General features: G+C 50.3%; 1 protein-coding gene across 7 annotated transcripts in view; it reads right to left on the bottom strand.

The window, feature by feature from the left end:
• Nucleotides 1-24,869, bottom strand: part of ERI3 (ERI1 exoribonuclease family member 3) — a 125,784-nt gene that overhangs the window by 56,349 nt on the left and 44,566 nt on the right. For 6 of the 7 annotated variants that reach the window (XM_047725686.1, XM_047725687.1, XM_047725688.1 and 3 more), the window contains one exon: nt 3,609-3,681. In XM_047725686.1, coding sequence (XP_047581642.1) covers nt 3,609-3,681 — 73 coding nt within the window. Of the gene's footprint in view, nt 1-3,392; nt 3,442-3,608; nt 3,682-24,869 lie in introns of all 7 variants that reach the window. The other variant, XM_047725684.1, reaches the window with a different exon arrangement.

Below are 24,869 nucleotides of genomic sequence, written 5' to 3'. Positions count from 1 at the left end.
TGTGTGCCAGGAACTATTCAAAGTGATGAGGACAGAACAGTGAACAGAGGAGACAAAAATTCTCCACTCTCATGGAATTCACATTCTAGTTCCATGAAGCTCCCAGCCTTCTCCTTACCTCAGGGCCTTGCCACACGCTTGTTAGCGAATTCCTACTCATCCTTCAGATCTCAGCTTAGATACCCTTCCTCAGGGAACCATTCTATGCCTCCCTAAGTCAGGCCCCCTTATGAAATGATGCCATGACTCTGGAACTTAGCAGTGTTACAACACAATTAGAATTATTTAATATCCATCTTTTCTGTTGTATCTCCAGGCCTAGTACAGTACCTGGAACACAGAGGGCACTCAATAATATGTGTTTACTGATGAAGATGTGTATGTTTTTATATATATATATCTACACATGTCTTCATGCCTTATGAATATGTATGTATAAACATTCGTGCCTGTGTTATATTTCCATATATTTCTGAGGGTGAATATGTGACTATATATTTATACCCATATGTATGAATGGAAACATACATACAATTTTGGATATGCCTACTTGGGTATATTCATTCACTTGAGTAAACACGTGTATATTCATGCACCTGTGTGTGTGTGTGTGTGTGTGTGTGTGTGTGTGTGTTTGTGTTCTTCTGGCTCCTCACTGACAGCTCTGACCTCCTGGAGGGAGCTGGGAGCAGGGCCCCAAGTCTTCTCTAAGCTGACAGTTCAATAAGAGTGTAAGATCATTCAATGACACTCCAAATGTCAGCAAACACTGGCTTGCTTCACTCTGCTACAGGGGAAGTGGGTGGAGGCGGGCAGTGTGGCAGCCTGGCCACTGAGAACCTGCTCTTCCCTGATGCAGTGCACACCATTTCTGGACAGGAGAGGCTTTAGGAAATGGGGATGGTGAATTCAGTCCCAGTTCACTCAATGGCTAAGTCTTGGCAGCCAAACAGACCACAACCCCTACCCCTGTACTCTTTCCATGGGTAAAGTTCTGCTTGTGGAGTTGAGGAGGAGAGGAAAAGGAAGGAAAGTGGGAAGGAAAGTGGGGAGGAAAGAGTCAGATCAAGGACAGGAGAGGGCCCTGGAGACAGTCAGGGCCTGGTCACAACTCAGGGAAAGAAGGGCACGGAGTAATACGCTGCACAATACCCACGCAACCCAGGCGATGACCTCTCTGGCTGGCTCTTATTGTTACTATTTTTAAGGGAGCAGGAATCTTTGTGCAGCCTGCACTAACTCATGCTGTAAAAAGGTCAGAAAGATCAACATGCCCCTGGAACTCCAGGGCCCCGTAACCCCTCTGTCTGGAATGGCTGCTGGCAAAGACAGGCCCAAAGTCTGGAACTGAGTCATTTCTCCTGCTGGGCTCTCAGGTACATCTGGAACATGATGTGGCTAGAGGGCAGAGAGGAAGGGATTAGGCCTCTCTAATGCCACTTGCCTCATGCCACTCTTGTTTTTCCTAGACCTGCTCAGTTTACCTAAACACAAACACAAGGCCAACTGGGAACAGGGTCTCCAGTTTCCACTGGTACCCATGTCCCTCCTATAGCTTGGCACAGTCCAAAGAGAACCACACTGAACAGGCTCAGGACAGCTTGCCTCCAACCCCAGCAGCATCAAGGTAGCCTCGAGTGGCAATGGTAACACACGGGTTGGCTGTTTTCCTGCCTCTCTGCCAAGGAACCTGGAGGCAGGGACCTATCTGGACACCAAAAAGTCTAGTGAACTTCACAGAGCAATTGTTCATGGTCAGTGCCCGCTTCGCCTGGCCGGGCCTTCACATTGCATTTGCTGAGGCCAGCAAGCAGCCTCAGATGCGCGCTGACAGCTGGCACGCTGTCTTTCAGGAGCGCAGACCCAGCCGCACCCCTGTGCAGAGCCCCGCCAAGCCCTGCGTGAGAGGGCCTGTGGAGCCAGCTCTCAAAGATCAGCCAGCCAGCCAGCCACTATTCGCTGAGCATGTACTCTGTACCTAGCCCTGGCCTGGCCGCCTCGGACACAGAGAGGAAGCAGCCTCAGTCTCCGTGCTCCAGATGGACAGGTCTGTGAGGAAACAGAGAGGGACTCGGTTTCAGTACTCAAAAGTCACTGATATCTAAAGGGCCAAGGGGGTCTCAAGACTAGAGACTGACTGCTGACCTCTCAGAAGAGATGATGCTTGAGCTGAATCCTCAAGAATAGCAAATGCACTTTAGGAAGGTGACCAGGGGCACTCCAGGCAGAGGTAAGGCCACAGGCCAAGACCTGAAGGTAGGACAGAGACTGGCCCCTCACCCACAGATGGAAGGCAGTAAGTAGCTACTGCTCAGGTCCAAGGGAGGTCAGCTGGAGAGGTGGGTGAAGGTCAAAATATAAACAAGGACCAAGGGTAAAGGACCTGAGTACCAGAGGAAAGCAAAGGAGTTCACAAATGATGCCACAAAGAATGGCTGCCCTGAGATGGACGGAAAGAAGTCCAGGATCATTCTCCTCTACTGTTCCTCTACGTGTTCACTCAGCTCCAGCCCACACACACACCAAAAGCATGCTGCTCCCCTCGCCTGGAAAGTCTTCTTTCCTCTTCAGATTCATATTCCACCTGTCTTGAATGCCCAGTTCATGACCCAAATCCTTGCAATACCTAGTCTTACCCTTCAATGACCTCTCTCTTCTCTAAGCCCCCCTGGGAGCCACTACTCTGACCCCTGGTGTCTTCTCTCTTCTCTGATTTCCTGGGGGTCACTAAGCTGATCAGCAGCATGGGGTTCTTGAGGCTGCTCCAGGGCTGTTGCCCTTACTTGAGAATTATGGGGGTGAGTCTCTCTAGCAGACTGGAGCTCCAGAAGGAAGCAACCCAACAGAGTGATGGGAATCCCTATCTTAGGAGTCTATTCCTATACCTCCTTTCTTCTGCTTACCTGAGAAGTATAGCACATATTAGAAAAGTACAGTTTTCTGGGTAATTCATTCTCTGCCAGGCTCTAATTTTGTAGCCACTTGGGGTTCCCTCCCAGCCCATAGGCCCAGCATGCACTCCCCAGGGACTTGGTGCTACATTAGGGCCAGACTCCTTCCTCATACTCGAAGGGAATTGGACTCCAGCTTCCACGGTCCTTCTCACATGAGCAGGCTCTGCTGGGGCGAGGCAGGACCAAAGCTAGCCTGAACCAATTCTACCTCCTAACCAGAGGGAGATACCAGGGCCACTCAGAATGGTCAGAGGCCACACTCATGATCACATCAAAGCAGGATACTTTCCCAGATGGTCAGCTAGCAGCACATCCCTCCTAAAGACAATGCGGCTCAGCCCCGTGATTCAGTTCTGAGCAAGAACTGACAAAGTCCCCTTCGTTGCGACTTCTCCGCACATCTGGATGACACTGCCATAGGACAATGTTATACTCTACCCCAAACAGCTCCCCACTTCCAGAAAGGTCCACTTCCAGTGCATGTTAGCTAGGAAAGAGGAAGGAGGGATGTTGAGAAAAGAGAACAAAAAGAAAAGGAAAAAGGCGACAACAAAAAGAGAACAGACATGAGTAGAATAAAGAAAGCAAGGGGGGAGGGGATCTAAGGCACAGGAGACCCAGAGAAAGCACCCGAATGGGGCTCAGACACAATACCTTTTTCAGATTAATCCACTGCTTGAAGTAATCCGCCACCGGCAAGCCCAAGTACTGGCACTGGCCTGGGAGCCTACAAGAAAGGGAAAAGAGAACAAGTTGGGAACATCCATGTCCCAGGTATGGAGTGTGAATCTAGGAAATGCAAACACCTCCTCGGAAGGTAACCCATTAGCCACGGGTCCCACCCTGCCCAGTAAAGGCACCCCACCTCTAGCACCCCAGACACCAGGCTGCAGATCTACATGTGAGCACCTGGAGCCTCTCTTCGAACTAACACGAGCAGCCACTATTTTCTGATGGCCTGTAGAATGCTAAGGCTCTTACTTGCATGGGCACGTGATTCCTCAGCACGGCGCTGGGAGGTACCATTGCCTACTTTTTACAGATGAGAAAATAAAATTCAGAGGGGTCACCGAAGGTCCCACAGCTAAAAACTGACAGTGCCAAGAACTGAACCCAGGTCTATCTCACCCCAAAGCCTATGTTCTTTCCAATGTACCAGTTTGCAGTTGTTTTGTTACAGCAGAGAGGCAGGCATCTAAGACGGGAGGAGAGAGAGAAGGAGCATGTGAGTTGGTGATACCTGGGCAGGGGCTCCAGTTCACGTTTAAGTCTCTAGCAAGAGGTTTTCTGCCGACAGAGAAGAGACCGTGCAAAAGGATGAGATCAGAATTTAAACCAAAAGCCCGTTTTTACTTTTCCTTGTAATTTATAAATGGTCTTTCCCTGTAAATAGGATGTTGTACCTGCATAAATCCATTCAACCAATCATTTACTGAAGTTTAATAATAGACAGGCACCTAGAGCTCAAAGCGAAAGTCTCAGCCCCTGCCCCTAAGGGGCTCACAATCTGTTCAGTGAGATGGACAATAAAAGAAACAGACTAAACAGCCTTAAGTTGGAGCACTGGGATACATGAAAACATGGAGGAAGATACCAGAAATATTAGCTGGGACAGAACACAGGATTTTCTTGCTAAAAGAAGAGCTTGGCCTTAGGCAATGGAGCCCCCCTGAAGAGTTGTGATTTACAATGATTTATCTGGGGACGACAAAAACAATACCCTGAAAAAGCTGGATAGTAGCCGAGAGCTAGATAGAGGCTGTAGAAACAACGAGCAAGGAACACACATGAGAGGTGAAGGAGGCCTTGGCAACCAAATGGGATGTGGGGCCCAATGAGAGAAAGTGGTCTAGAGCCCAATTCAAAGGTTTGTGGCTTGGCTAGCTTCATGCTACTCTCTGAATCAGATAGAAAGAGGGAGGCAGGGGCAGAGAGAGGCTATAAGACACCCAGAGCAAATCAGCATTTTAGTCAATTTTACAGCTGTTTCTAAATTCTCTACCCGAATCGCGGTGCACTGCTGGAAGGAGGCGCAAATTTGGGAATGCAGCTTTATGTACATGTATGGTACATGGTGGGCACTCAGTGTCTGCTGAGTTCAAAGTGCCCATGAGACATGTGGCAGGCAAATGATATCTACAGAGGTGGCCGCATATTCAGTTTTGAGCAGATGTCTGGACTGGAGATATAAACTGCTGAATCATTAATGTAATTCAAATGAAATTAAAGCCACGAGAACAGATCAACAGGGAAGAGTATGGAGTAGGATAAGCAGAGGGCCCAGGCTAATGTCTCGAAAGTGTTACTGAGCAAATATGCAATCAGGTCTCCCCAGAAGATCATCGCCACACACATGGAACTCATTACTTTACGTAGCAATCAGCTGTAGTTTTGAACTCCTTCAATTCTAGAACATCCTTTCTCGATACTGAACTAAGATCTCTCTCTATAACTTCTGCCCATGAGTCTTTAGAAACTGGACAGAGAGACTTCCATTTCTTCCTTACAGAATACTCCCAAGATCTGAGGGCCCAGGAAGCCTCCTCCCCCAGGGGTCCCTTTTCAGCTCTTCCAGAATTCCACAGCAGGTAATGTACCATGAATCAGGACTCAACCAATTTACCCTCATTCTAGAGGGCAGAGCTTCTGGACCTTTTTCAGGATACCAGATACCCAGAGTTACACATGTACTTTTGACCTCAATTTGTGTCAACCTGTGGTCAACCTAAACAACCTAAAAGCACATTTCCCTTTTCTGGAATATATATAACTGATTTTTGAGCTTAAGTTACAGGTCATTAGTGTCAAATGCCACAGAGTGGTCAAGCAAGATGACAGCTGAGAAAAATCCAATGAATCTGGCATCAGTGGGTTGGTGGGAGCAAAAGGTAGCATGCAACATGTCCAAAGGTAAGAGAAAAGAAAGTGGAGACCACAGTGTAAAGTCCTTCCTGAGGAAATCTGGTTAAGATTCCAGTTAGGATGACTGGTTCCAGCCCAGAAAGTTCCAGGGCAGTCCAGCCTCCCCTCCATTACTCCATTGTTTGGCAGACACTGAGAGGAAACGGATACCCATGTTTAAGGCAGTACAGTAAGAATTCCCCTTAGTTGAAGGGGAGGTCCCTCTCAAATATCCAGGTGGCACAGGAACATTAACTACAACTAGTCAATTTCCCAGAAAGAAAGTTCTGGTTGAGACCATGATGAAGGAGTATCCACACAGCCCGTCCCCACGTGGGAACCGAGGACCAAGAATATAAGGATACTGGGAAAGGTTTTGAAGGCTGAAAGATAGCCTTAGGAGCTACAATTTGATTGCTTAAGGAGAACTATATTGTTTGGATAACTTTCTCATTTCCTTCCATTTTTCTTTTATGTTCCTTATCCTTGTTATTTGTGAAAATGTTTGCTGAGCTCAGCTATTTTTGAAAAGCCACATTAGTCTGTAAGTGAAGGGGCCACCAGAAGTAGCAGAATCTGCAAAGGACTAGGTCGGGGGACCAGCCAGCCAAAGGCAGGGGTCCTGAGCTACCTATCATATTCTCCCTTAGCCATTCCCAGTGCCCTGATTTTTTTGGATGACATGGACCAGGAGTCCTACTGACTGTGGCTTACACTGGTGGGGGGCGCAGGGAGGGTTGGGGGTGGTGGTGGCTCCCTCTTCAGCAAGATCTTAAAGGTAGACATTTCTACCCAGGTAGGAAGGTCTGGCACAGTAGAATCCTACCTGACCCTCTTGGAGGAGGGCCTATATCAGACGGGCCGCATCAAAGACAGACTAGACAGGCCATCGGGCAGGTTGGTCAGCCTCTGATACGGCTCAGCAGCAGCCCTGCACGTTATCTGTACCCGTGGCTGACTGAGGCAGGGCATGATGGGACTGTAATTCTCGCTCAGGCTCCAGGACTTACAGGTCTACATGCAGTCTGCAGACTTACAGGCACTCAGGTTGCGGAGTCCTTCAGTCTATGGCTGGTCCTAGCCCTGTGATTCCAAGGCACAAGCAGTTGAGATGCAGCAGCGTCCAGGCCCAGGTCCGCAAGAGACACAGAGCCAAATGCAAAACCTGAACTTCCAGTTACCTCATGGGAAGACAGCTACACATTTCTATGACAGAACCCTACCCAGCTCAGAGAGAGCACCAAGAGAAACTGGGCGAGAAAGGTAGGTCAGAGTAGTTGTTATCCCCTACATAAAATAGGAAAGTGATGCCCAGAGAAGAAAAAGGATTTGCTTGATCACACAACAAGCCAAGGGGAGAACAAAAAGTAGGACCTCAGGCTTCCGACTGCACAAGGTATCAGTCACGCACATGCACATGGAGTTCTTTACAATCCCTAGGAAGGCCAGCGCTGGGGCCTCAGAGAGGCAGGTAGCATGGTAAGCATGGTGGTTACTGCTCAAGGTCACACCTGGCTCCAGGGTTCTTAGGAGCCTAAGGCTACAGTCCGTGGGTAACAGGGGGTACATGGTTCTACGAATTTGGAAAGGAAGAGGGCAAAAGTCCCCCTGGCATAAAGGGTCTGAAAGCCGTGAGTTCCTACCAGATACTGATCCCAGGAAAAGAGCCACTGGCAGTGGGCCCTGGACTAGCCTGCGGGCATGAACGTGCAGGCAGGTTTATGGTGCCCAGGTCTCCGTGCAGCTGGAATCACTGGGCACAGAGCTCCTCAACTGCCCAAACATCATCTGGCCATGCTTATTACTGTTGCCCAATGAAATTTTATGCACCGAGTCCACAGGTGTGATTTCCCCTTCTTTATGAGGGTCGGAATGACATCACTGATGGCCAATAGAAAAGAACCAATTATGTCCAGGCCATAAAAAGGAATGAGATTTTTTCAACCAAATCAAAACTTCCTTCAGCTTCATGAATGCAAGGGGCCCCCTTTAAGGAAGGGCCCCCCCAGTCCTGCCGTGGGCTCTAAACCGAGGGATTGCGATCGCTTTTCAAATACTATGGGGCCTAGGGCTGGAGAGGGGTACGCCTTCCGCATTCACCATGTGATGCTGCTCCTATCACACTGGGCCCTGGGGTCATCAGCACAGAATATCAAACCCTACTCAAAGATGCCTGATTAGCTCTTCACTACTTCAAACTCCAGGCAGGAGTTAAAGATGAGGTATTCTTCAAGTTCCCTTATTACTCCTTCCAAATAACAAAAAAGAAAGCAGAGAGCCCTCCCCCACTTAGAACAGTGTGGGAGGAAGAGGGGTACAAGAAACTGCCCCCTCCAATAAGCATAGGGCACAAAGCATAAGGAACCCAGCCCTCCCCACCCACCCCTCATCCAGGCCCACCACCTGCAGCCCAGCGCTTGGGCTGGGCCCAGACAGCCCTGATGGCAAACAGGTGTGATCAGCTCGGCGCCAGCCAAGGCAGGGGACTAGCTCATTAAGGGAACACCACCCTCGATAATAGGTAAGGGCAGGATGAAGCCATTGTGAACAGTCGCTCAGCTTTGAAGATTAGGTGAAGCAGAGCTGGGGGCTCTAGAACTGCTAGCCTTGAGTTGAGGAGGCCAGCAACATCCGCGGAGGTTGGACAGACACCAACAGCCAGGATGAGCAGGAGCACAGGCACCAGTGCTGGCAAAGGTTATGCACGTAATTCCTTCTGCGCTTTTCTCTCTAAGTCTAAGGAGCAACTCCACATGAGGGAGATATAGGTCACTCGCACTTTTAGCAGACCTGAGCCCTGAAAGAGCAGGAGGCCAGCCAGATCTGGAGCCACATGCGATCCCTTCCTGCCTCTCTAGGAAGGCCGTGAGACCCAGATCTTGAAATAATGTAGGCCATCTGTCCTGGAGTCCAAAAACTCGAGGAGACACACACTGCTCACCTGCAAAGGCACACTGTTTTGTCCCAGATATGCAGAAATGGGGGGGGTACTGAGGGGCAAAGGGAAGAGTAGGGAGAAAGGCTCGGTCTTCTCCCAAGCCACAGCTGTGCCACAGAGGGACAGAAGGCCCAGCCTGGCAAGGAGTAGGCAAACAGACGAAGCCAATCAGCCAGGTGCTCCTGCTGAAGTGACACCTTGGAGAGGGAGTGGGGCTTGCTTCCATGTGAGGTCTCTACGCTTGCTCATTCTGATACAAACGTGAACGTGGAGTGTTGTCATGCTGGCTGTCCTGCATTCCAGAACTGCCATGTTTCCGAGGCCTCAGGAAAGGTCCCATTTCCAGCAGATCCCAGTCTGGGAAGTGCACCCATTAGGAGACCACACGGCCGGGGCGATGAGTCTGCATCCGGCACAGGCAGGCTGTCCCAGGCGAGGCAGCACTTAGCCAGGGACACAGCTCTTTGTCTCTCCTGTTTCCAGTCCCCCCCCACCAGAGGAGATAAACAGACCCTGGGTGATAAACGGCCCGCCTTTCACGATCACTTTTCCTCAAGTTGAGGAGAGTAGTTAGTGATGGATGGGCTGGAATTTGGTTATCGGGAAGGGCTGTCAGCCAGAGGTGCCTATCTCCTCCCCCACTATGCAGGGCATCATTACACTGTGGCATCGAGGTAAAATATGAGCAAGGGGAGGGAAGGAAGAAAGAGGGGAAGGCTGGGCTTCCACACAGAGCAAATTGAGCTACAATGAGAGCGGGCACAAGGCTGGGACGTTCGTTATCTGCCATGACACCTTTATCTCTGTGCAAATTGGTCCTTCCTCCCCCACAGCATCCTCTTGTACAAACAGAGGCAGGCACAATGTGTCACCACTGCAACAGCGTAGCAATTTAACCCGAATTAGTGAGGGGGTCAAGCCAGGAAATAGGGGTTTCTCATTTCAACAGGTTCCTTAGTCTCTGCTCTGAACCACCACATTGGAGGGAGGAGGGTGGACAGAAAGCAGACTCATAATTGAATTCACTCACTTGGCCACTGCTGATGTTTAAAAAAATGAATGCTGGAGCCTCCTACTTATCAAAGCTGGTTAGTTTCCATCTCACCTGCGAGACGCACTATGGCAAAAGACATGACCTACGCCACCCTTGCAGGATGAGCTTCCAGTGCTTTAAGACCACGTGGGAATCAGCAGGGTCCGGAAGGTAGACAACAGTGCTGCCCAAGACAGCAGCCCCATGCCAACAACCCCTTCTAGAAGCCTACAGGACGGGGTGCTGGGTGGCTCAGTCATTAAGGGTGTACTTTCGGCTCAGGTCATGATCTCACGGTCTTGGGATCGAGCCCCCACATCAGGCTCCCTGATTGGCAGGAAGCCTCCTTCTCCTTCTCCCACTCCTCCTGCTTGTATTCCCTCTTTCAGTTTCTCTTTCTCTCTCTGCCAAATAAATAAATAAAATCTAAAAAGAAGACGCCTAGAGGATAGAGTGCAGGGTGGGGTGAAGGATGTAGGCCAGGGGAAGGGGCAGTAGAAGGTAATCACATTAAAGATGATTCTGGACAATTCAAGAATATACTTCAGTCTACATACATGAGAAGCATTCCGGCTCCACTCTCTACCCAATATCCAAGGTGCTTTAAGAGGGGTGTCCTGTAACCCCTCTCTGCACCCCTGACAGATAAGACACACACACACACACACAGAGTTGTGCTGAAATTGAGGAAGCCAAAGGCAGCACTGATGGCAATGACAGAGCAGGAATAGTCAGGCCCATTCCCCAGTGGCTCCCCCACTGCAGACCCTGGAGCTAGAAGGGGGCAGGGGGGTGGGAGAGGGCAGCACAACCCCTGGCCAGCACATGGCTCTGCTGCACAAGGAGACAACTTGGTCAAGTGCCCACATGTCCTTGAGCAAGTGCCCACACACCCTGCTCTATGAAGGTTGTAGGAGCCAGCCAAGGGAAACACATTCCTACATGAGCACTTGTACAAGTGAATCTGGCTATAAAGAGGTCAGCTGTGACCAAACCTACAATAGCCTTTGGAGAGGCTTCCAGGCCACCAGCCGCGAGAAGACAGCACCTGACTCAGGAAAAATACCCTGGAGAAGCTCTGCTAGGGATGACACAGAAAGGGGATATTCTAAAACCACTGAATAATTTCAAAAAATGAATTCCAAAAATTCATTTGGGGATGAAGGAAGGAAGCACCTTGGGATTCATTCTCCAAATCCAAAGAATCAGCACACAAATAGGAGGGAACAAAAATCAAGGCCTCAGTCTAGACACAAAATTGAAGAACATTCTACCTCAACTGACACTACAGACTTAAGGGTATCACTGAGACCCAGGACCCTCAAGGGCAGATGCCAATCAAGCCTGATTCCTAGACTCAGGGAGCTTCTAAGACCACCCAGAAGATAATCACAACATGAAACATAATGATCACTCCAGGAAAAATGGCAGAAAGGGCCATCCTATTTTTGGTGATGGGAGAGCACTGCTGGGGAGCACTTACAAACACTCCGCTTTAGTCCCCTATTAGAACACACACACACACAGTCTGTCTGTCTGTCTGTCTGTCTCTCCCTCCATTCATTCTTCTCTGCCTGCCCACAGCCCTGGGAGAGTGCCTACTTCTCAGCCCACTTTGCTCCCACACTTGCTCCCATCCTCTGGGACAGCTGCAGGTTACAATTCCAACCACAGGCTTCAGAAAGATGATACACTTGCTGGAGCCTGCAAAGGGTCAGGAGAGAGTACTGTTTGAAATACCAGCGTGACAGCTGGCTCCTTGTCTGTCTCTTCCTCCCTCACCCCCCTCCCCAAACTTGTCATGGTACAAGAAGTCTATAAGCAGCCCATCAGCTTTAAATATCAGTGTGCGTGAAGCAGGAGCACGAGAGCGAGGGAGCGGGAAGCAGACAGCGAGCGCCTCTGTCGCCACTGCCTGTCAGGGAACACTAATGAATTTCACCACCAGCAGCCATGCTTCAGATTGGGAGGGGGGGATGTGGTGGGGGTGGGGAGTTTTCTAAGGAGAACCTCGCAGTATTAAAACATCTTTTCCCAAAGCCCTGTTAATAAATGTCACTGCAGAGCTGAGAACTGCGGCCTACCACTAGGACTTCAAGGCAAGGGAGGGGTAGGACAAGCCCTAAGGTCCTCCCAACAGAAGAATGCCAAGTGTGAGGCTGGAGGGGGTCAGCTGGGCTCTGCAAATTGGGAGGGTGAACACCATGACCCACCCATGCTCATCTTATAAAGGCCTTGGGCTGCCTAGCTCAGAGGACCAGGACAGGAAGGAAAGGCCTCAGGTGGGGGGGATATCACCAGCTGTGTCTTCCAAACCAGAATTACTGTCCACTCCACTCCCCATCAACTTTAGCTACCTCATTTCACAGGGAGGCCCGTGGGCAAGGGACTGCTGGGGCTTCTAGATCTCCTAGATCTAGGGGAGGGAGGGGGAGGAAACTCTGGCACCAGTCCCAACAGGAAGTATTCCCCCATAGGGGGCAGGATCCAGAGCTTATCGTAATCTTCATTTTACAGATGAGGACATGGAGGTTGAGTGGGAATGTGATTTTTCCAAGATCCTACAATTACTAAGTAATGGAGTCAGGACTCGAACCCAGGTCTCTTAATTCTAAAGGCCCATCTCTTTCCACAGCACTATGCAGGTTCTTTAAGGAAGGGCCAATCACCTCATGGCCTCCTGTGTGTCCTCTCTTCCCAGGCCCTGCCCATCCCCTCCATTCCCTCCCACTGGTACACATGCACCTTTGGCCTGGCATAGGCCGCAGCTGCCATGTAGCACAGGGCTGGGCTCCAGGCCAGGGTGAACCCAGCCTGGCAGAGAAAGCCCTGGGAGCGAGCCAGGCCATCACCTGGGAGTCTCCACAGCTCAGAGGGCATGGCTGCAGGCATAAGCCTTCCCTTGGGTACCCTCTGCACAGCTCTGATCAGCAGTGTCTGATCTGGCAGCGACCTGCTGTGCAGGGGGCAAATGACATTTAATTTCCTCTTGGTTTCCCTATGGTACAGACGAAAGGCCGTCACCTGCGTCTGGGTCTGGTGGCACAGCTGGAAGTGTTCCCAGACATGCTGCTCTGGAGAGTTCCCAAACAGAAACCAGAACACAAGCAGAGCGGAGGGACGCCCCATAGGCCAGGCTGCTGGTCATCCCTGAGAAAACCAACCTCAAATCCCCATTGCCAAGCAGTTGCTCAAAGCCTCCAAAGGCACTGAAATGTAAACGGCCCCTCCCGGCTCTGCTGCTTGCTGGCCCACTGGCCCACCATTTCTCCCCCACGGAGCCCACAGAAATGACCACAAGCACACAAGTGCCACAAGTGCCACACGCACCCTATGGTGTTTAAGATGTATATGAAGTATAACATGCACTTCCCTGTGCCACAAACAGTTCAGGAAGTCAAATACCTTCTATCTCCCCACCCCCTCTCCAGTGAAACAATAAGACAAGCATCCCTCCACGGTCTCCCCAAGGCCAGTTCCTCCAAGTAAAGGGCACGGTGCCCCACCTGTTGTGACTATGGGAAGTGTCAGAGCTGCCACCAGGTCCTGGCTAGAGCTCTCTCCCAGATGGAATGGCCCCAGCAGGCAGCAGGGAAGAGGGTAGAGGGAGGAGGGGGAGCAGGTGATAGGAGGTTTCCAGGGCACTTTGGTCAGTGTCTCAGCTGATGAGCTATTCTCTTTTTTGGCCAAGGAAATCAAGAGCTCCTTAGCAGTTTGAGCTGTTTCCAAGACATCTCACTTGTCCCCCACTACAATCTCCACCTGGCCTGTGGCCATCTTGACCCTTTGCCTGGGCTGCTTTAGTGTGGCCTACAATGCCCTCTGGAGGCTCCATGGAGAGGCATCCTGCAAGCAGCCAGGTTCCGGGACGTAGACTGATCGCTGCTGCGATACACAAGGACGTAGCTGTTCCCCTTACCCTCTGGCTGATATCTGCCCTGACCCCAGCTCCCCTGGCTCCCTTAAAACAGGTAACCACTTGGCCTACACAGAGTCGCACTTCTGGGTGGGCATTAGAACAGGCTAGCGGTTTTTAAACTGTGCTCAATGGGGTTCTAGGACTCTAGAGGGGACATGAGGCAACTCTGTGGACCGGGGAAAGGGAGGAAGAAGGACAGGGTCTTGCCCTAGCTTCAACCAGAGCAGTTCAACTTTTATACACTTTGTAATATTGGGATTTCTTTAATATTTGTGTTTTTTTTTTAAAGTTTCCTGCTAAAAAATACTACTCCTTCAGTCTCTCTACTATGTACCTGTAGGCTCTCACGGCATTTGTTCTGTATCTTCTCTGTAGCGCTCCCATCCTCCACTTACTCAGCCTATAGTTAGTCACGTGCATGCCACATTCTGTCCCGACCACCTGTGCTGCTGACGGTCCCCAGCACAGGACTTCCCGACTTTCCGGCCGGAGCGGCTCTCAGCAGGGGCTGACTCTGGGCTGTTGCTAGAATACCAGCACTTCCAGCAGACACAGTGGTCAGCACCTTCAGGGGCAGTTTCTGAAAGACTTCTCTGAAAAAGAGCTGCAGTGGAGGAGGACTGACACTCACAAAGAAGGTCCTAGTGAAGACACGTGGCATATGTCACTCTTAAATCACCAAGTGGGACACACCCGCTACCATCATTATCACCCAAATCGACCTTTGGGGGAACCAAAGAGGCTTTCGCAAACGGCCAATCTTTAGGCAAAATGCAGACATTCCAACCGGAAATATCACTTATTAGAAGTTTCCAAACCATGAATGTGAGACCATCCACGGAAACACAGATGATGCTCATCAGCTGAGTACTCGGGGTCTGTGGCCTTGGAAAAGAGTCACTAGTCCCACAATTCTGCTTGTAGCACTGAAAATGGGTGAAGCCCCTTGGCCCCATAAACCAACCCTACTGCCTGACCTCCTCCAGCCAGCTCTGGGGAAGGGGCAGGAGGGAGGCAGTGGTCTGTGCTCCTCCTAGCTAAAGCCACTTGTTAATAGGCCCTAGATTCCCTTATCCCCGGGGAAAGGAAGGTAGCAATGAGCCCTCTCCCTTGCACGCCACCCTCCCCAATATGCCTCCCAGCAGGGCCAGGGAAGAGAGCCATTAGTGTGTGCCTCAGCAGACAATGGGGAGGAGAAGTCTCCAGAGCAAAGGACAACTGCAGCAATTAGAATGCAGGGAGGTTCAGAAGCTATTTAACTGGGTGACCCCTGAGGTCGCTGCATCTGACTCCCATCCCTGGATAAATATTGTATGAGAGGGGAGGGGGGGGGAGAGTGAGGGAGCCCTCAGAGCGCTGCTCCTCCTTCCACTCTCTTCCCCACCCCACACGGCTGCCTCCAGCCACACACACCAAGAACATTATTTACAGCCCTGACAGTCAGAGCAATCACTCTGCTAACCAAGAGGGAATGGACAAAGTCGACTTACCAAAAATTGACTATGGCAATTGAAGAAGAAACCAGGGCTGTGGGGGAAGGGAGCTGAGCCAAGACTGAGATGCAAGGCTTCCCCCACATTCTGGGTCCGGCTGGAGCAAATATTTCCCAACACCCCAAGACCACTGGCAGGTGAAGCTGGTCCCAACTGGCAGAGTAAATCAGAAATGGTGTATCGTTCCACCTTTTGGGGGCTTCCTAATTGAAAAACTCCTGGATCTCATCACTACCCAGGTGTTCCTTAGCAAAGACGGGAGTCCTAGCAACCTGCCCAGAGGACGTGGGACTAGCCACATTGTCACTCATCCAGCGGGTTCCTCAGCTGACCTCTAGGAAAAGGCCACAGGCAGGAGAGTCAGCCATAGCAGAAAGGGGTCAGGCTGGGGGAAGAAGAGGAGGGCATCTGAGTGCGGGCTGCGCCTCGGCCCCCACATGTGTCGCTCCTCCAGTCCTGCTCTAATGCACCCTGACATGCCTCTGAAGACAGAGAGCTGTTTGCAGTCAGCACCGTGATTTGTTAGTAATTATTTCCATGGTGTCACATTGCTGTCACTCTGTTAACAAAGAGACAGGCTGCCTCAGGCTGCCTGCAAGAAAGAATCGCAGAGAAAAAGGCCTGTCAGGCTCCCGGGATTCTCTGGGCTGGCTGGCTTTCTTCCCCAAACCAACATCCTTGCAGGCTTTGGAAGAAACAGTTTTACAGAACTATCAAGTCTGAGTATGTCACCCTTTAGCCAGGGACACTGAAAATTTACCCCACCCACTCACAGCCATCTCTCCCAAGCCCTACTGAGCTAAGCCCCCAAAGTCCACAGATCATACAGGCCCAGGCCATTATGCCAGTTGCAGCTTCAACTTCCCCAGCCTTCATCTTCCAAGACCCTTGCCTCCTGACTCCTTTCCCCCACTGGGGTGTTTGCAGCCTCTCATGTGCTGTTAGGAGCCCAACAGAGGAAACCTACTTCAGACCAAAGTGAAGCAGCTGCCCCCCTGGCATGGAGAGTGGTTAAAGAACACAAGATGGCAGGGCATCTCCCCTCCTTGAACCTGCCAACCACAGTTCAGGACCAAAGCTGCTCCGGTGTCAATGCCCCTGCAGTCTCTAGACGCTGTGCACCTGTGAGGAGATCCCCACAGACTGCCCGTCATTCCTAGTGCCTGCCTGGATCGGTCTGGTATCCACACAAGAACTGGTGGTTTGCTTTAGCACAGAGTAATGTCTCCATTACCCTGGCTGGGAATTAGAGGACAGATTGGCAAGCGCTGACAAAACAGAGGTCACTCACCTTACAGGCATGGAAAGTTGGAGATTAATTCTCTCCTCTCACGGAGGGAATCAGACTCCTGGACAGTGGAAGGGAAGCACCAATACTGAGAAACCCTTTCACTGCCAAGCAGTAACAGCAGGAGAGGGAAACAAAAGCCATACAGAGGCCTTGTCAAGCTGGCAAGGGCCATTGCCACCCAGCTCCCTTGGAGCCCCACAGGATAGAGGAGCCTGGGCAAAATCAAGATTCTTCTGGCACCAGGGTCCAAAGGGCAGAGGGCAGGGCTGGCTGCATGCACTGGAATGTAAACTCTATGAAGGCAGAATGTTTTAGAAGTTTTATCTCCTAACTTTGCTCCTTACCTAGAATAGTGTGAGACAGAGTGGGTGGGTATTTAATCAACATCTGCTGAAAGAGTAACTAAATGGGTCAGTATGGCTCAAAGGCCACTTCCACAGGTCTGGGGCCAGCCTCTACCTCAGAGAAGAGGGAAGCCAGTGCAGATTCCAGAAGAGACAGGGAGGCCACATATCCAAAGGACTGGTATTAGGTTTTAAAGGATGAGGGAGATTTGGATAGGCCTTGGGAGATTCTCATATCGAACAGAACATCCCCATACTCATTTGACAACCATGTACCGAAGGGCTAAAGAAGGTATGTAGTCCAACAAAAGGAGAAGGGATAAAGTACAGTACAGAAATACAAGGGGACACTATACGGCAATGAAAAGGCTGAACTGCTAATACATAAAACAACCATGGAAGACTCTCTCATATGTTGAGCAAAGGAAGTCAGACATAAAAGACTATATTCTGTAGGATTCTACTCATTGGAAGTCAAGAACAGGCAAAACGAACCAAAAGTAACAGAAGTCAGAACAGTGGTTACCTAACAGCAAAGGGCATTACTGAGAAGTGGCACAAGGGGATTTCTAGGACGACGGAAAGGGTTTTTTTTATCTTGAGCTGGATGGCGGCTGCACAGGTGTGTATTTGCATATAACCCTATAGAGCTGTACATTCCACATTTGTATGCTTTATGTACCCGACATGCCTATTTCATACCAAGATTTCTAAAAATATTAGGGAAAAAAAAAGGTTAGGTCTCAAGAGTCACACAGAGTTGTGTTTTTTTTTTTTTCTTTTTTAAAACACAGAAACATCTCACCCAGAGTAAAACGTTTTCCAGAAGCAACAGTGTCTCCTTCTCCTTGGGAGTTCAGGAGATAGGCCCTCCAGCCTTCACTCTCTAGCTGCCAGAGGACAGAGGAGCCCAAATGACCAAGGCCTGGGAAGGTTCAGAAATATTCAAAACACAAAGGAATGCAGCCCGAGTCCCCGGCCTAGGAGGCAGTAACAGCCTCTATTCCGTACCAGGTGAGCTTCGGGGAAGCAGAGAGGGAACATATGGTCAAGCCACGGTTCCAGCTGGTTCTGAGGCTCTCTGAAGCAGCCTGTCAGAGACTGCCACAAAGGATAGAACCAGACTTCCAGAGACAGTCTCCAAGAGCCACAAGACCAATTTGTCTTCCTGACAAGCCAGGCAGACACTGGCTGAGCTACCCCAACTCTGGGTTACGCAAAGGTCTCAATGCCTACAGCCCCTGCTGTCAGGGAGATGGAGGTGGTAAGACCCTCACAGATGGTCAAGGGGAGTGTAACTCGGGGCCAGTACTTGGGCAGCAGCTCTTGCCTCAGGACCAATGAAGCAGCTAAGAGCCATCCGGTCAGCGGCCCCGCAGCAGCCTCCCCCGCACGAGGCTGCCCCGACCACACACACCTCAGAGCCTCATCACTTACCACACAAAGTCTTTATCTTTTATCGGGATTTTAGCCAAGCAAACCTTCCATTCCAGGGGTTCCAAAAAATCACCAGAGTGCTTTTAGATCCTCGGACACCTTCCTAGCAGATGAGGAGAGGAGGCCAACATTACAGTCCCACCACTGGGCTGAAAAGTGCCCAGAAAGTGGATCACCAGATGCTCTGCCTCCCATGGAGGGGCCAAACTTATTGATCAGACAACAGAGCTTCTCCCCAGTGCCCCTCCAGGTCCAAAATCCTTCCAGACCAGACCAAATGCCCCAAACTCAGGCTCCCAGGTAAGGACACGGGCTGAACTGCCTGCTGACATGCGGCTCCAGGACCACATGGAGAAGAATGGAAAGGGGGCTCGGGCAGGGACCTAGGAGTCCCCTGGGCACCCCAGAGAAACCTACTCCTGCCCTAGGCCCTGCCCACAGGAAAGGGGATAATCCCAAGCCCACACTCAGAAGCCCCTTTACCACTAGTGCTGGGCACCAGGACACGTGCTGGAGGGAAGTCTCACGTGTCTGTGAGTAGGCTGGCCCCAGAGGCCTGCAGGCTCTCAGGGGGAGGCGGGGCACCCCTCGCTCCTCAGAGCCCAAGAACTCTCGGCCCAAGGAGCTGTCAGGCTAACGAGGCTACCCCACCGCCACTCCATCTGAGCATGGCAGGCTGCACCGCACGACTGGCTTCAGGTGGCTCTTCTTTAATTAATGGCATCCCAGGCTCTGCAGGGAGCTTCACCCTACAATGAATGGCCCTCTCTCATTAGAGGCAGGCCTGCCATGATGTATTCAGAGCGAGGGCCAGGATTCATTTCCCTGTCTGTGGGCTGGGGATGGGAGGGAGGGAGGGGAGAGGCAGCGGGGAGAGATTTATATCGAGTGACTTGGATTAGCTGCAGCTGAAACATGACCCCATCAACTCCAGCTGCCTTCTTGGGGCTAACCCAATGCACCTCTGCTGACGAGAGGGCTCTAGGGAAGCTGAAGGGAGGGCAGAAGGTCTGATTCTTGTTCTCTCTGGGCTTAGGCTACAGCTCGAAGGCCCAGAATTCCTATACAACCTCCAGAACCCCCTCCCCAACCACCACACACACGCACTGAGAGCCTGGCCTGACTCTGAGCTCGTCTTGCCCGCTGAGAGCCTCTTCACAGCCAGGAAGCTGACACACTGGCCTGCGAGCTAGAGGGCTGCTCGTGGCTGGCGGCTGGCTTTCCTACTACTTTGTGGAGGAAACACCCCCCCTCCCTACTTCAGAGGACAAATGCACAACATAGTAATGCCCCCATATCTGCTGTCTGGACAGGATCCAAGAACATTCTGCCACAGGGCATCTCAGACCTCAGGCTACCCAGCCCCAGGGAAAAGGCAGGCATTGGTCTGACACTAAAACATGCTGTCAGCTATCACCTCACCAAGCGTCCAAGGTGGGGAGATTCTGTACAAAACTGCTCGTCTCCACCTCCCTCTGAGGCCATCTCACAGGGATCACAAGACTGAGCACGGGGACGTGGGGTCTTCAGGGCAAAAGGGTATTCACATGTCCAGCGTACTCAGAGACTCAGAAAGCTACCCTGCGTGCTGCTATTCACACAGATGGGGGCTAGGTAGGTTCAGGTTGGCAGCAAACAGCAAACTCGCCCTGTAAATCCCACTGAATTTGACATCAGTCTTGCTTGTGCTTGGGATAAAAATCATACATCAGAGCCTGTCCTCTAACAATCCTTAGCCCTCTTAGAAATGCCCAATTCACTGAGAGAGCTGGAGAGTGGACCCTCACCTGCCCCCGCCAGCCAATCAGAAGGCTGCTCCGCAAGCTTGCCACGTCCCTAGGAAGGCCAAGGCAGAACGCCTATCATCTGTACGCACACCCATTCCATGTCATCCACGCTTCTCCCTGGCCCTTGTGGAAGAGCATTTACCCTTCCTTCCCTACTCAGAAAGAGATGTAGCTCAGTTCCGCTTTGCTAAGCCCTATTTGGCAATGTGTCTAAACACATGCAAACTTAATTAGTTCAGGAGGGGAGCCCAAGCACTTGCAGTGAGAGATAAAAGTATTGGGAAATGAGACAAGTCAGGACTGCCAGGGAGTTCTTACTCAAGGCCCTTCCTCCAGCAGGCTGCTAATCAGAGGTGATGCAGCTCAGAGCTGGGACCAACTGGCACACCCATGGGCAAGGGGCAAGGCTTTCATGAGCTTAGTGACATGATGAGATCCCCTACATGCTTCCAAACATACTATAGGAAAGAGGTATCCAAAATGACACTGGCAGTGGTTTCCTTAGAACACATTTGAGGACTCATTCATTTGTAGCTCATCGAGGAAGCTCCCCGACACCCCAAACCATCCCTCACAACACCTGGCCAACCACGCCCCCATATCAAAATAAACCTAACAGTCCAGACCTCCACCAATACCAGATCAGGTACCAGCAGCCTAGGGTGTCAGAGAACACCTGCCACTCAGTGCAAATAAAGGAAAGAGGGAAGGGAATCCCCACCATATCACAAAGCCATGGGCCATGAAGGGCAGATGGCACAGTGGTTAAACACACGGGTTCTAGAGTCAGAATGTCTAAGTTCAAATCCCCACCACAAACTGGTTGTGTGCCCTTGACAAATTACTTAGCTCTCTGGACTCCAGCTTCCTCATCACTTATTTAAAAAAAAAAAAAAAATTATAAAATGAATTTATTTCATAGGACTGTGGTAGAATTAAGTGAGATAATGTGTAAATAGAACAGCAGGACTCCTGGTATATAATACATGCCTGATACATGCTGGCTATCTTTATTATCTAATGTAAATGTCTCCAGAGCAATCCCAGCCCTTAGTCTTAGAAGGCACAAACTCTCAGAGAGCCCTTCGGCCAGCTCCTAGGACCAAATTCCTCCATGGCCCAGGCTTGTAGGCCATCTCACCCAGTACCCACCATGGAAGGAAGACCCAACACCCTGTGTTGGCAGTGAGAAAATCCAGGAGCTTCCTGGCATTAGCAGCATAGTTCTCCAACCCCTCATACTCAGCTTGGTGCAGGAAGGCCCAAGATTTCCTCTTCTGTTCCATTCTCCCTGAATCTACCTTCCATTGATCCTATGTCATTCTTCCTGAGTACAGATTCCACAGGCTCACTCCATTCCTGAGCTGTCATTTATTCAACATACATTTATTGAACAACTACTACATACCAAACATTGTTCAAGATTATAATGGTGCCCACAGTCTAGTGAGAGGGACAGACAAGTAGAGGCAGACACAATACAATTTCATGTATAAGTACATGTGCTCCAGAAACACACAGGAAGGCACCTAGAAATTGATGTTCCGAAGGATCATGAGGAACTGGCCAGCTAGAGCATCTGGCTGGGGTTGGGGGGGGAGGGTGCACAGAGAGTTATGAAGATGAGGTTCGAGAAGTAGACAAGGGCCTCATTAAGCAACATGACTTTGCCTTGAGGGCAAGAGGAAGCCTTGAGAGTGTTTTGCGGGTATGTGACATAATTTGCTATAGTCAGAATGGCAAGGAGGTAAAACTAGAGTCAGAGAGACGACTTAGAAGACTTTTGTAATCCAAGAAGAATATGTTGACCTGAGGGGCACCTGGTTGGCTCAGTCGGTTGAGAGTCTGACTCTTAGTTTTGGCTCAGGTTGTGATCTCAGGGCTGTGGAATCGAGCCCTGTGTCAGGCTCCATGCTTCACAGAGTCTGTTTGAGATTCTCTTCTTCTCCCTCTGCCCCTCCCCCTGCTCGCACTCTCACTCTCTCAAATAAATAAATCAATCTTAAAAAAAAAAAAAAAAGGCAGCACCTGGTGACCTGAACTACTGGCAGCCATAGTGGGGATGGAAAGAAGACAAAGTCTTTGAGAAATCTCTGGCAGGAAGAATCAATAAGATTTGGCAGTTAATTGGTTGTGGCTAGAGAAGAGGCATCAAGGATGAGTCTCGGGTTTCTGACAGAACTACCAGACAGTGGTTCCAGTCACAACTTGAGAGCAAGTTGGAGGACGAAGTGTTGGGAGAAGGAGGACACCTGAACTTTAAGGGGCCTGTGGCATTCAGATGGAGATACAGAATAGGTAGTTGGATATCAAAGCTTGGAGTTCAGCTGGCAGATAAGGCAGACTGCTTTTCCCCAGCAGGATCTCTGCTGCCATGTCAAAGATGGAACCCCTTTACAGAGACATTCCCTGCCTGGGTAGGCAGAGAAGAGAGAAAATTGGAAAAAGAATACTAAACGCCATGAAGAGCTTCAAGAACCATGAGGTAAGGCAAAAGAAAGGTGGGTCAGGTAGGGGAGGAAGCTGACCAAGGGCCAAAGCCATAACAAGTGTCATTTCTTAAACAAGTTGAAAAGGAAAATTAAATCCGTGCCCACTAAATTAAAACCCACCTCGGCAGGATCTGTGACTACAGCATCAAAAGCCCACAGAGTATCAACTCATCTGGCTTTGACAAAAGATGGACACAAAATGATTCTGTCGGGACCGGAGCAGATTTCTTTTCTCCAGTGGGATTTCTGCTGCCACTTTAGTTCCCATTTCTCAGTGCTTCACTAATCAGGCCCTTTCCAACAAAAGTGATGGGAAGCTGGCTGGGGGTGGGTGTTGGGAGAGAGGGGAAGAGCAGCAATGAGAAAAAGCCATGGCTCCGGGAAACTAGAGTGGGAAATGAAAATATTTGCTGAATTCCTTAGACTTAGTTAAATCTGAAAATGGATGTCAGAATAAGAAGCGAGCCCCATACTAACAAGTTGCGGGTGTCAATTTACCACCACCCTTGTCAGGTTCCTCAGCAGCCTTTACCGGGCGCATAAAAAGGTGATGGCTCTGACGAGAGCCATCTGATGAGAGGTTCCAGGAACACCGATAAGCTGTGCACTGTCACGAAACACTACTTAGGTTTCCTCTCTGGCTGTTTTTATTTTGTTACACATTTAATTAAGAGCCTTCCCAGCAGTTATGTGGAGTCCTGCTTCTAAAAGGCAGCCACAAAGCTCTCCTCCCCCAGCCCCCGCCACCTGACATCTGCTTCTTTCCTGCATATTCTTTTTCAGAGCTTCACTGGTCTTTTCAATACAAACCCAAACCAGCTACCAAAGTCTGCCCAATCCCTCTCTTTTAGAAGCAACATGGTCTTAGAATTCAATTTTGTCTAGCTACGAGTCTACCAGTTTAGGCCTCGGTTTCGAATTCTGTTTTGTTTTTTCCCTCTATAAAAGGGAATATAATTAGGAGGACCGAATGAAATTAAATGAAATTAAACCATTAAAATTTGGTTTCAGTGTGGCTGGGTGGTACAACTGATTAAGCAACTGACTCTTGGTTTTGGCTCAGGTCATGATCTCAGGGTCCTGGGATGGAGCCCCATCTCAGGCTCTGTGTTCAGTGTGTAGTCTGCTGTCCGCCCCCCTACCCCCCAACGCCAACTCATGCTGTCTCTTTCTCTCTCTAAAATAAATCTGATCTGGTGCTATAGGTCAAAATGGCCAGACCCAAAGAGAACACCCTCTGAAATTCCTTCTTTGTCTCATGGAGAAACCAACTGAGGAGACCTGGCCAGACAGTCCCCACAGGGATGCACAGGGACGTTTTCATACACACACACATACATGCCATTCCCAGTTAATGCAGAAGATTCTGGAATATGGGTGTCTGGGATATAAATACACCAAAGAGCAAAATCCACCTGGAAGAGTGGGAGTCCTGGGAAGCTATCTGGAGAAACTGGGCCTCTGGACTGGGTTACATGAGCCCCAGATGCTGGGTATGGCCTGAACTGTGCCCACCCCAAACAGCTTCTCTTAGGCTACGGAGCTCAACCTAAATCCCTTCTCTGCTTCAGGCACTCAGAGCGGCCCAGATGCCATAAATAAGAGCAAGACTTCTTCCTCCTCACCTTCCCCACAGAACCCTCCCCCTGATTCATATCTGCTTCCAGATCCAGCCTCTGTCATTTCTCTGCCCCATGAGTGTCGTCTGGGAACACAAATCCTCTGGAGCTCTGGGAGTCCTGTGCATACACCTAGAGGTACCCAGTCAGTGTGGACATGAGGTGCGTAGGTGTTTATGTGCTTTGGATTTGCTTCTCCTCCTGTCTCAAGTCGGTGTCCAGCAGCAGGCTTGATATCCACCAGAGTGTGTAACTTCACCTCAATACCCAGCATCCAAAGGCATAAAAAAGGACCTTGGTGAGAAGATCATGCCTAATTTGGTAGGAAATGTCACTCCAGAGCCACTATTCCTCACCCCCCACCAACACCCCAACTATGCACACAAGTGTGCACGCACGTGCGCGCACACACACACACACACACACACTCTCCCAGAATGCCTGCAGCTGCCTTTGGTCACAAAGAACACAGAGGTATCGATTCTATCAATCCTCAGCAAACAGTGCCCCCAACCACCTCCACCCCGCTTTAGCTCCCTGGGGGCTGTCTGAAGCCAGGTATCCATGAGGACAGACAAGAGGCAAAAGTGTCAACCCAGCAACGGAACCAGTTCTGTCTTCTATGACCAGGGCAAGACCCAGAGACAAAGAGAAAAGGCAG

This window comes from Lutra lutra, chromosome 4, assembly GCF_902655055.1.
Source record: "Lutra lutra chromosome 4, mLutLut1.2, whole genome shotgun sequence".
Lineage (NCBI taxonomy): Eukaryota > Metazoa > Chordata > Mammalia > Carnivora > Mustelidae > Lutra > Lutra lutra.
The sequence above is the reverse complement of the archived record's forward strand: the minus strand, read 5'-3'. Positions and strand labels throughout refer to the sequence as shown.